At 40.3% G+C, this 13,738-nt stretch overlaps 1 protein-coding gene across 1 annotated transcript in view; it reads right to left on the bottom strand.

Annotated features, from left to right (window-relative positions):
- The window catches only part of NAA16 (N-alpha-acetyltransferase 16, NatA auxiliary subunit), a 65,647-nt gene that overhangs the window by 39,792 nt on the left and 12,117 nt on the right, over positions 1 to 13,738 (bottom strand). The window contains exons 4-5 of the mRNA XM_075852290.1: positions 10,316 to 10,473; positions 8,394 to 8,528 (exon numbers count right to left, since the gene is read on the bottom strand). Coding sequence (XP_075708405.1) covers positions 8,394 to 8,528; positions 10,316 to 10,473 — 293 coding nt within the window. The remainder of the gene's footprint in view (positions 1 to 8,393; positions 8,529 to 10,315; positions 10,474 to 13,738) is intronic.

A 13,738-nucleotide genomic window follows, 5' to 3' on the forward strand; every position in this document is an offset into this window, starting at 1 on the left:
CATGACCTAATTACACTAAATTCTGCAAAAATCTGTGGGGTCAAAATGCTCACTATACCACTCAATATATTCCTTGAGGGGTGTAGTTTCCAAAATGGGGTCACGTTTGGGGGGTTTCCACTGTTTTGGTCCCTCCAGTCCGTTACAAACGCGACACGGCACTGAAAACCATTCCAGCAAAATCTGCACTCCAAAATCCAAATGGTGCTCCTACCCTTCTGAGACCTGCCGTGGGTCTATACAGCAGTTTATTACCACATATGGGGTATTGCCATAATCAGGGGAAATTGCTTTATAAATATTGGGGTGTTTTTTCTCCTTTATTCCTTGTAAAAATTAGAAAATTCTATGTTTTTTCAGGAAAAAAAATAATTTTAATTTTTACAGACTAATTCAAATAAATTTAGCAAAAAAACTGTGGGGTCAAAATGCTAACTATAGCCCTAGATACATTCCTTGAGGGGTGTAGTTTCCAAAATGGGGTCACTTTTGGGGGGTTTCAACTGTTTTGGTCCCTCCAGTCCGTTACAAACGCGACATGGCACTGAAAACCATTCCAGCAAAATCTGTGCTCCAAAATCCAAATGGTGCTCCTACCCCTCTGAGACCTGCCGTGGGTCTATACAGCAGTTTATTACCACATATGGGGTATTGCCATAATCAGGGGAAATTGCTTTATAAATATTGGGGTGTTTTTTCTCCTTTATTCCTTGTAAAAATTAGAAAATTCTATGTTTTTTCAGGAAAAAAAATAATTTTCATTTTTACAGGCTAATTCAAATAAATTTAACAAAAAAACTGTGGGGTCAAAATGCTAACTATAGCTCTAGATACATTCCTTGAGGTGTGTAGTTTCCAAAATGGGGTCACTTTTGGGGGATTTCCACTGTTTTGGCACCACAAGACCTCTTTACACCTGATATGGTACCTAAAATATATTCTAATAAAAAGGAGGAGGACCCAAAATCCTCTACCTGCCCCTTTGCTTCTGAGGTTTGTGTTTCAGTCTATTACCACACTAGGACCACATGTGGGATATTTATAAAAACTGCAGAATCTGGGCAATAAATATTGAGTTGCGTTTCTCTGGTAAAACTTTCTGTGTTACAGAAAAAAATGTATTACAAATGAATTTCAGCAAAAAAAATAAAATTTTTAAATTTCACCTTTACATTGCTTTAATTCCTGTGAAACGCCTGAAAGGTTAAAACACTTTCTGAATGCTGTTTTAAATACTTCGAGGGGTGCAGTTTTTAAAATAAAGTGTTTTTTAAGGTTTTCAAATATATGGGCCCCTCAAAACCACTTCAGAATTGAACTGGTCCCTGAAAAAAAAGCCTTTTGACATTTTCTTGAAAATGTGAGAAATTGCTGCTAAAATTCTAAGCCTTGTAACGTCCTCGAAAAAAAAAAGGACGTTCAAAAAACAATGCAAACATAAAGTAGACATATGGGAAATGTTAAATAGTAACTATTTTGGGTGGTATTACTATCTGTTTTACAAGCAGATACATTTACATTTAGAAAAATCATATTTTTTGCAAATTTTCGCCAAATTTTGGCGTTTTTCACAAATAAATATTAAATTTATCGACCAATTTTTTTCACTAACATAAAGTACAATATGTCACGAGAAAACAATCTCGGAATCGCTTGGATAGGTATAAGCATTCCAGAGTTATTACCACATAAAGTGACACATGTCAGATTTGATAAAATAGGGCTGGTCCTGAAGGCCAAAATGAGCTTGGTCCTGAAAGGGTTAATATAAGCTCTCTTTTAGGTTGGCTGGACTACATTTTTTAAACCAATTATAAGACCGCTATTGATTTCGGATTTTGTTTTTATTATCAACTATCAGCTTATTGTTATCCTAACTGCACAGTAATCGTGATCCTACCAGATAGGTGAAATACAAATCCTTACATAGTAAAATGAGAATGGGGGGGGGGAGGGGGGAGACAAAGCTCATTGGTCTGTTTGGTGAGATATCAATGTAGTATCCAACAGAGCATTCAGCTACGTCAGATTAAAGAGGCTCTGTCACCAGATTCTCAAATCCCTATCTCCTATTGCATGTGATCGGCGCTGCAATGTAGATAACAGTAACGTGTTTTTTTTTTGAAAAACGTTCATTTTTGGCCAAGTTATGAGCAATTTTATATATATGCAAATAAGCTTTGAAATGGACAACTGGGTGTGTTTTTATTCGTATGTCCAACTGGGCGTGTATTGTGTTTTTAACTGGGCGTGTTTACTTGTTTTACTAACTGGGTGTTGTGAATAGAAGTGTATGACGCTGACCAATCAGTGACCAGTCAGCATCATGCACTCCTCTCCATTCATTTACACAGCACAGTGTTCTTACTAGAACGATGTGCAGCCACATACGCAAGTGTCCTGATAATGAATATACATGACCTCCAGCCTGGACGTCGTGTACTCAGAATCCTGACACTTCTGAATCTTTTCTGTGAGATTTACAGCAAGGGAAACGAAATCTCGTTTACCTCTTAATCTCACGAGATTGCGCGTGGCTTGCTGGAATCTCACAGAAAAGATTCAGAAGTGTCAGGATTCTGAGTACACGACGTCCAGGCTGGAGGTCATGTGTATTCATTATCAGGACACTTGTGTATGTGGCTGCACATCGTTCTAGTAAGAACACTATGTGCTGTGTAAATGAATGGAGAGGAGTGCATGATGCTGATTGGTCACTGATTCGTCAGCATCATACACTTCTATTCACAACACCCAGTTAGTAAAACAAGTAAACACGCCCAGTTAAAAACACAATACACGCCCAGTTGGACATACGAATAAAAACACGCCCAGTTGTCCATTTCAAAGCTCATTTGCATATATATATATATATATATATATATATATATATATATATATATATAAAATAGCTCATAACTTGGCCAAAAATAAACGTTTTTAAAAAAAAAAACACGTTACTGTTATCTACATTGCAGCGCCGATCACATGCTATAGGAGATAGGGATTTGAGAATCTGGTGACAGAGCCTCTTTAACCCCTTCCCGCAAATGGGCGTTACTGTACGTCCTTTTTAGCGGCTCGTTCCCGCAAATGGGCGTACAGTAACGCCCTGAGGATGAAGCAGGCACAGGAGCTGTGCGCGTTTCATCCTCAGCGGGTGTCGGCTGTAATATACAGCTGACATCCCGCTGCAACGGCGGCGATCACTGTTATGTCCGATCGCCGCCATTTAACCCCTCAAATGCCGCTGTCAATAGCGACAGCGGCATTTAAGTGATTGATACAGAGGGAGGGGGCTCCCTCTGTACCCCGTTGGCCCACCGCGAAAAATCGCGGGGTTCTGATGGTTGCAATGGCAACCAGGAAGCCTAGCAATGGCTTCCTGGTTGCCAGGTACGGGAGCCTATTAGGTCCAGCCCGAGGCAGGGCGTAATAGGCTCAACTGTCAGTTATAAAATGACAGTTATAATACACTGCACTACGTCAGTACATACAGAAGTAGTGCAGTGTATTGTACAGGGGATCAGAGGATCAGATCTTCCAGTCCCCTAGTATGTGTAAAATAAAAAGTAAAAAAAAAGGTTAAAAAAAGTTTTAGATAAATAAATAAATAAAAGTTTTATGTAATAAAAACAATAATCATCTTGTGTCCCTGATCAAGTCCTTTATAATTAGAAAAAAATGGAAAAAAAAGACAAAAACTAGACATAATAGGTATCGCCACGTTCAAATCGGCGTGACCTATAAAAATATAATATTATTTATCCCGCACGGTGAACACCGTAAAAAAAAATACAATAAAAAACAATGGCAGAATTTCCTTTTTTGGTCACGTTGTTTCCAATAAAATGGAATAAAAAGTGATCAAAAAGTCGCATGTACCCAAACATGGTACCAATAAAAACTACAGTGTGTCACGCAAAAAACAAGCCCTCACAAAGCTCCGTCGACATAAAAATAAAACATTTATGGCTCTCAGGACATGGTGACACTAAAACATTTTATTTAGAAAAAGGGTTTTTATTGTGTAAAAGTAGTAAAACATATAAAAACTATATAAATTTGGTATTGACATAATCGTATCGAACCGCAGAATAAAGTAAACATGTTGTTTATGCACAGAGAACGCCGGTAAAAATTGATTTAAAAAAAACAGCGAGAGAATTTCTGTTTTTTGGTCTCCTCACCCCCCAAAAAATTGAATAAAAACTGATCACATTTACCCCAAAATTATACTAATAAAACTACAGCTCATCACATGAAAATCAAGCACTCACAGAGCTCGTCAACGGAAAAATAAAAAGTTATGACTCTTGGAACGCAATAATGCAAAACGACGGCCCAGACTGATTTATATGTGCAGCAGATCTTCACCTAAAACCCCACGTCATCATTTGCAGCCCCCATTTGTAGACCCTGTAAATGCAGCGAAAACGATGACATTTTGGGGTCTGTGCTACATATGGGGCTAGTGAAGAAGTCAAAGATTAGGCAATACTGGAGTGCGGATATTTTGTACAATACCACGGACACCCTTTAGAAGTGCGACTCCTACACCCAAAAATCCAGCCTGTGCATGAAGGATTGATTGAAAGCGTACATCACTATCCATGGATCATTTTATTATTCATTTTCCCCATTATTACATCATCCACCTGTTGCACTCCGCCCAGCTTACATATACCCTGATGTACTCCACATAGCTTACATATACCCTGATGTACTCCTCACAGATTACATATACCCTGATGTACTCCGCACAGATTACATATACCCTGGTGTACTCCGCACAGATTACATATACCCTGATGCACTCCCCACAGCTTACATATACCCTGATGTACTCCACATAGCTTACATATACCCTGATGTACTCCTCACATATTACATATTCCCTGTTGCACTCCGCCCAGCTTACATATGCCCTGATGCACTCCCCACAGCTTACATATACCCTGATGTTCTCCGCCCAGCTTACATATACCCTGATGTACTCCTCACATATTACATATTCCCTGGTGCACTCCGCACAGCTTACATATACCCTGATGTACTCCCCACAGCTTGCATATACCCTGATGTACTCCCCACAGCTTACATATATCCTGATGTACTCCCCACAGCTTACATATACCCTGATGTACTCCCCACAGCTTACATATACCCTGATGTACTCCCCACAGCTTACATATACCCTGATGTACTCCGCCCAGTTTACATATATCCTGATGTACTCCGCACAGCTTACATATACCCTGATGTACTCCTCACAGCTTACATATATAGCCTGATGTACCCGCACAGCTTACATATACCCTGATGTACTCCCCACAGCTTACATATACCCTGATGTACTCCGCACAGATTACATATACCCTGATGTACTCCCCACAGCTTACATATACCCTGATGTACTCCCCACAGCTTACATATACCCTGATGTACTCCGCCCAGTTTACATATATCCTGATGTACTCCGCACAGCTTACATATACCCTGATGCACTCCGCCCAGATTACATATACCCTGATGCACTCCGCCCAGATTACATATACCCTGATGCACTCCGCCCAGCTAACATATACCCTGATACACTCCGCCCAGCTTACATATGCCCCCATATTATAAGCTGAAACAAACCAGTAAAACACTAAACAAAACTACTACCAAGCAAAATCTGCGCTCCAAAAGCCAAATGGAGCTCCTTCTGGGCCTGGCAGTGTGCCAAAACAGTAGTTAATGACCACATATGGGGTATTACTGTACTCTGGAGAACCGCTTAACAATAATTTATGGGGTGTGTGTCTACGGGGGTACAAGCTGGGCACAACACATTGGGCACTGAAATAGCATATATGTGGAAAATGGCAATTTTAAATCTGCAACATCCACTGTGCACTAATTTCTACAAAACCTTTGGGGTTAAAATGCTCACTGCACTTCTAGATGAATTCCTTGAGGGGTGTAGTTTCCCAAATGGGATCACTTTTCGGGGGTTTTCACTGTACTGGTACCTCAGCGCAATGCAACATGGAGTAAAAAACAAATTTTGTAAAATCTCCACTCCAAAAACGAAATTGCGCTTTTTCCCTTTAGACTCTTGCTGTAAGTCCAAATAGCAGTTTACAACCACATATGGGGTACTTCCCTATTCAGGAGAAATTTTGTCACACATTTTGGGGTGTCTTTTCTCCTGTATTGCTTCTGTAAATGAAAAATTATGTGCTAAATCTATAGGTTATTGAAAAAAAAAATTTTTTCATTTTCACGGCCCAATTCCAATAAAATCTGTAAAACACCTGAGGGATCAAAATGCTCACTACAACTCTAATTTAATTCTTTGATAGGTATAGTCTCCAAAATGGGATCACACCTGGGGAATTTCTACTGTACTGGTACTTCAGGGACTCTGCAAATGCGACATGGCCCCCAGAAAACAATTCAGCAAAATCTGAGCTGCAAAATCCAAATGGTGCTCTGTCCCCTCTGAGCCCTGCCGTGGGTCCAAACAGCAGTTTATTACCACATATGGGGTATTGCCGTAATCCGGGGAAATTGCTTTACAAATGTTGAGGTGCTTTTTCTCCTTTATTCCTTATAAAAATTAGAAAATTCTATGTTTTTTCAGAAAAAAAGTCTATTTTCATCTTCACAGACTAATTCTAATAAATTCAGCAAAAAACCTGTGGGGTCAAAATGCCAACTATACCACTAGAAAAATTCCTTGAGGGGCATAGTTTCCAAAATTGAGTCACTTTTGGGGGGTTTCCCCTGTTTAGGTCCCTCCAGGGCATTGCAAACACGACACGGCACCAAAAAATATTCCAGTAAAATCAGTGCTCCAAAATCCAAATGGCGCTCCTTCCCTTCTGAGCACTGCCGTGGGTCCAAGCAGCAGTTTATTACCACATGTGGGGTATTTCCGTAATCGGGAGAAGTAGCTTTACAAGTTTTGGGGTGCTTTTTCTCCTTTATTCCTTGCAAAAATTCGAAAATTCTACGTTTTTCCACAATAAAAGTAGATTTTCATTTTCACAGACTAATTCGAATAAATTTAGCAGAAAACCTGTGGGGTCAAAATGCTAACTATACCCCTAGATAAATTCCCTGACGGGTGTAGTTTCAAAAATGGGGTCACTTTTGGGGGTTTCCACTGTTTTGGCACCACAAGACCTCTTCAAACCTGACATGGTGTCTAAAATATATTCTAAAAAAATGGAGGCCCCAAAATCCTCTAGGTGCTCCTTTGCTTCTGAGGCCTGTGTTTCAGTCCATTAGCGCACTAGGGCCACATGTGGGATATTTCTAAAAACTGCAGAATCTGGGCAATAAATATTGAGTTGCGTTTCTGAGGTAAAACCTTCTGTGGTACAGAAAAAAAATGTATTACAAATGAATTTCAGCAAAAAAAATAACATTTGTAAATTTCACCTCTACTTTCCTTCAATTCCTGTGAAACGCCTAAAGGGTTGAAACACTTTCTGAATGCTGTTTTGAATACTTTGAGGGGTGCAGTTTTCAAAATGGGGTGTTTTATGGGGGTTTCTAATATATAAGGCCCTCAAAACCACTTCAGAACTGAACTGGTCCATGAAAAAAATAGCCTTTTCAAATGTTCTTAAAAATATGAGAAATTGCTGCTAAAGTTCTAAGCCTTGTAACGTCCTAGAAAAATAAAAGGATGTTCAAAAAACTATGCAAACATAAAGTATACATATGGGAAATGTTAACTAGTAACTATTTTGTGTGGTATTACTATCTGTTTTACAAGCAGATACATTTAAAATTAGAAAAATCATAATTTCTTCAAATTTTCTCTAAATCTTGGTGTTTTTCACAAATAAGCAATAAATTTATCGACCAAATTTTTTCACTAACCTAAAGTACAATATGTCACGAGAAAACAATCTCATAATCGCTTGGATAGGTAAAAGCATTCCAGAGTTATTACCACATAAAGTGACACGTCAGATTTGAAAAAATGGGTCTGGTCCTGAAGGCCAAAAATAGCTTGGTCTTGAAAGGGTTAAACGAATTATATTTCTCTTTGGCCTTCTGCACACGGCCATATCGGTGTCTACGGTACGTGATTAATGCACGGACGGCCCACGGAGTGTCATCCGTGGGCTGTCCGCAATCACGAACTGTGCACACAGAAGACGTGATTGGATTTCAATGAGCCCGGACCGCAAATGCGGACCGTATAATGACGTGTCCTATTTATTTTACAGCCGTGTGCATTGGTTCATAGGAAAGCATGCATTCCATACTATCCACAATTGGATGGTATACGTCCGCAAAACTGCGGTCGTGTGCATGACACCTTCTAGTTTGAAAGCTTAGAAGAAATAAACCACTGCCAATACAGGTAACACTAGTTTCACTTTTACCTGCTGAGTTTTCCTGAATTCCTCCAGCAATTTTAAGGCCATTTCATAGTCTTTTAGTAAATGGTATGCTATGGCATAGCCAATCCATGATGCTCTTTGCATTGGACGCAGCTGAAGAAGCTGATATTTGGTTTCCTATTATAAGAAAAACAAAACAAACTATATTTAGTACATACGATAACTATTTACATACGGTTTCTAAGACTTCCTAAGGCTGACCACATTCTGGAGCCAAACTTTATATGGGAGCACAGTCCGCAAATGCAGGTGGCTGTCCGCGGCCAGCCGTGCCTGTGATTACGGACACCGTCGTTTGCATGGGGCCGAAGACTGTGAAGGACTCACCCAATGAAGGCAACAAGCTCTATATACCATAATAGTAGAAGGAGATCTTCCAAGTATTTAAATACACTGATGTATGGAAGTAAGAAGTACCAAAGACAAGATTTCTAATCATTATATTACAAGAACGAACATGGCATTGGTGGTATGGAGTGGTAGAGGAGTGCACATCAGATACATATTCTGGTTTACAGAGAAATCCACCGGTACACCGGTGTAAACGCATATACAGATAAACATTTCAACACTTACGCCTCATGCACACGATCGTGGTGACACTCGGGCTGTTTTTCACGGCATCCGAGTGGCACCCGATAGTCTTCACGGACCCATTCACTTTAGTGGGTGAATCGGGTCCGCGAAAAATTATCCGAGTGGCCGATCTGAGGAAAGCTAGAACATGTCACGGACGGGACTCGGTTGGCGCACTCTGTCGTGTGCATGAGGCGTTAGGCCTCCTTCACAAACATGTTTTTTTCAACGTTTTAAAAAGCATGTAAAAACCACCATGCGTTTTAACCGTTTTTCAAAATGCGTTTTTGGTGGCGTTTTTTACTTTAGCGTCATTTTGTACAGGCGTTTTTCCTGGCCTTTTTTAAGTCCTATAGAGAAGCCTATAAAAAATTAAACACCGGAAAAAACGCCGTACCTAGAGCATGCTGTCTTTTTAAAAAACACCACTGAAAACTGTACAAAAACGCAACAGACCCAAACGCTTAAAATGTAGACCGTTCCATATTTTGCTACAGGCCTTAAAGTAAGTATTGGCTGCAGCGTTTTTTGAGCAAAAAAAAAAAAATAATTTAAAAAAAACAAACTGATTACATAGGAGACATTTCAGCATTCAAAGTGCTGTTCTGAGTAGTGGTTTTACTGAACAGCGACATTATGCTGAGACCACAGGAGGCCGAATCTTCTGCCTTAAAGAGACTCTGTCACCAGATTATAAGTGCCCTATCTCCTACATAATCTGATCGGTGCTGTAATGTAGAGAACAGTGGTTTTTATTTTGAAAAACTATAATTTCTGAGCAATTTTACATTTATGCTAATTAGTTTCTTAATGCCCAACTGGGCGTGGTTTTACTTTTGACCAAGTGGGCGTTGTGGAGAGAAGTGTATGAGGCTGATTGGTCAGCCTCATACACTCCTCTGTACAACGCCCACTTGGTCAAAAGTAAAAACACACCCATTTGGTCATTAAGAAACTAATTAGCATAAATCTAAAATTGCTCAGAAAAGTCTGCAGCGTGAGATTGAGATTTGTAAAATCTGCCGGTGTGGACCCGGCCTTACATTACTATGTAGCATGAATTTCTGAATATAGAGGGTGATTGGTGTACCCACAAAACTGGATATATATATAAATTATCAGCAAATTTGCCCAGAATCCAAAAAAGATAACATATAATACCTCTGGTTCACCAGTGCAATTTACATGTGCCAAAAATTGTAGTGATTCGACCACTAAAAAGTCTTCGTACAGACTATTAGACCGTGTAAATAACCGAAATGGCATAAATTTTATGGAAAATTTGGACGCCTAATTGTGCTTTCGATGTCCTGTAAGGACACACTTACCCGATATCCTTCTAAGTCTCTCATCTGTATCTGTAATAATGACAGGTCCCGCAGGATCTGCAAATTGTCCTTGTCCAGTTTAAGAGCATTTCTATAACATTTGATTGCTTCATCATACTTCTTATCCGACCTCTGAAGAAGACCATACACATGCCAACCTGTCTAACATTCAGGAAAAACAACGCTATCCATTCATGTGCCTTAGTTCACCATTGACAGTCAAGGTCAGTGTTAGGAGTCACTTCTAGGAGGCAGTTCTTGGTCCCTACTGGTTAACCTGTGGAGTTAGTCTCATAAATTAGAACTGTGAAATAACAGGGCATGATATTGCCTATATTGTGCCAATGTAAAGATAGGCAGTAGCAGTCAAAGGTTGAGAAGTTTTTATACATAAGGTAGCCACTAAGGGTCCTTTCACAAGGCACAATGATGGGTTATGTATGGGGACGAGCGGTTCTTAGGACTATCAGCTTGTTCCAAACAAATTTTTTGGATTACTTGGTCCATGTGAAATTCAGAATAAAAAAATAATCAATACATCTATCCAAACACACAATTTTTTTTTGCCCACTGGGAATGTTTACTAGTACAACGGATGCGATTATCAATTGTAAATGGAGTTGTTCTTTAGACACGATTTGAAATAATCGTAGGTTCAATATAGAATCTCTTAGGCCATATCCACACCACATATACGCAGCACAGCCTCGATGTATGCAACTCTATTCCATACATATAATGCATATATACGTATATATATGTACGGTAGAGCGATTATGACCTAAATCAAACTCACGATTAACTGAACACGTAATCTCGATTAATGAACAATTATTTAGGCCACACCCCTTTTTGCATGTCATGCACTCTATTTGCATGCTAAGTCATTGAATAATTTTTTATCCCCTGAGCCTGCTGTATACTATTGTATATAATATACCACGATACTGCCCCGACACAGTATATTGCCCCATAGTGCTCCCCACACATCATAATGCCCCTATAGCTTCCCTCCCCACAGTATAATGCCCCTATAGCTGCCCTCCACACAGTATAATGCCTATAGCTGCCTCCACACAGTAGAATGCCCCTATAACTGCCCTCCAAACAGTATACTGACCCCCATAAGTGCCCTCCACACAATATAATGACCCTATAGCTGTCCTCCAGAGTATTACGCCCCCATAACTTTCCTCCACACAGTATACCACCCATAAACTTGAATAAATTGATATAGTATTCTCACTCTGATAACTAGGTTTTCGTTCCGTTAAATTGTAAATATTACTGCCTGAGCTGAACGATTAAAATAAGTTTATTTAGATATGTCTTAAAATGGGCCCTTAAAGCCAAAATAACAGGCTCAATCAAATGGTCAGCAGCAGAGACATAGCCTAGAAGGCAAAAGATACTATCCACCCACAGACCAGTCTCTCCTATTATTATATATTCGCTGAACCCTAATGATTGATTAGTAATAGCGCCGTACCACGCTACACCTTGCGCTCTACTGCGCTAGTCCGGCTCTTAAAGCCACGTATAATGATGTGGTCAGCAATAAGGTCAAGACCTCCAATATTCGGTAACAAGCACCCTGTTGCAAGATCACTGACCAGAATTCACTAAATGTTTAATTGTTAGTTATTATGCTATATCGTTAATCCTACGCGTTTCAGAACCACCGTTACTGGTGGAACATCATCAGGGATTATTAGTGTTACACGATAGTATTTAGTATAGCTGCCGGATCGCACGGTTGTGTGCATTCATGAACCTCCCGGCTCGAGCACGATCAAGATATAATGGTCGCACACGAGCCGGCGAGGTGCCGGTCTTATAAAGAGCTAGGGCCCTCCTCCAATACTGACATGCCCCCGGCGTACCACCAATCCACATCCGACACGTCACTCATAACCTGTCAGGATTGTGGCACGCCTCCCTTTATCGGCAGCCAATAAGGTATAGATATGACTACTAGCGTGCCTAGTAACGCTGGAGATCCGAGAAGCGGATCTATTACTCAATAGGGGATAAAATACTCAGAATGGGAGCAGAGCCCTGTACAGAAGACAATGTGCCGGCAATCCAGCACATATCCCCGCGCTATTACCAGATCACAGCGTTCACCGAGTGCACGGCATTGAATCGTCCAATGACACCATGGTTGCGTCCCGTTGTTATAACGACCAGCCGGGCACATACAAATTCCAGTGTAGTTATCAATTGTTAGAGGAGTACATTCATAGCAATGGGCAGGTTTCAGGTAAGTATCACTGCTACTCGTCAATATATAGATGTCAATACTCCAAAGACATATATTAACAATGGGCTAGATGCAACCCTTCACATCGATACGCGTTGTCCTCAATACTTCACACCTACTAGAGTGTACTCATTACTCTATCAAAGTGGTACACATCTATAGTGAAAAGTGAAATCCCATGACTTTCAATGATAATAATGCATCCATCACTCATCCTTTCAATAGTATGATTATAAAAATAGTTCCTATCAAGGACTCCGATTAGCCTCACATCATATATGATGAACGAGATAGGCTCAACCAGACTGTGATTCAGGGGTACAAAGATTTCTAGACGATAACTTAGAGTTCTGGATGACACTACGGTGTCACAGGAAACAGGCATACGAAATTTGTTCATTCAGGCCCAGGGGAGCAATGGTGCGCAGTCGAAAAATCCACTGCGCTTCCTTTTGAAGGATAATTTTATTCATATCACCTCCTCTCATAGTAGGTCTCAAATATTCAATGCCTTGGAATCTAAGAGAGGAACTATACCCATTATGAAATTCCCATATGTGACGAGATATCGGGGTATCCTCCTTCCTTCTGCAATCCCCTATATGATCCCGGATCCTCCTCCTGAACTCTCTGATGGTTTTTCCGATATACTGAATTCCGCATATACAGGTAATCATATACACAATGCCCTTTGTTCGACAATTGATATAGGTCCTATTCTCAAAAGTTCTTCCCGTACTCATACTCTTGAACGTCGTGCCACATTGAATAGAGGCACACGCCTTACACGATCCACATCTATATGTCCCTTTGAGGTTACTATTAAGCCATGTAGTGGAAGAGTCCTGTCTACCCATGTGGCTATGTACCACATGATCCTTGACATTCCTACCCCTCCTGTACGTAATAAGGGGAGAATGTCCCACCAGTTTTCCAATATCCGGATCAGCCTCTAGAATCCCCCAATAGCGTTGGAGGATTTCTCTTACCTCCGAACTAGCTGAGTCAAACGTTCCAATAACTCTGATGGTATTGTCATCGCTTTGCTTCGGTCTAGGATTCAATAAGTCATCACGATTACAGCCTAGGGCATTCTGATAGGCCCCTCTTAAGATATGCCTCGGGTATCCTCTATTAATGAACCTGTTTTCCAGTTCACC

This window comes from Rhinoderma darwinii, chromosome 2 (assembly GCF_050947455.1).
Source record: "Rhinoderma darwinii isolate aRhiDar2 chromosome 2, aRhiDar2.hap1, whole genome shotgun sequence".
Taxonomy (NCBI): Eukaryota; Metazoa; Chordata; class Amphibia; order Anura; family Rhinodermatidae; genus Rhinoderma; species Rhinoderma darwinii.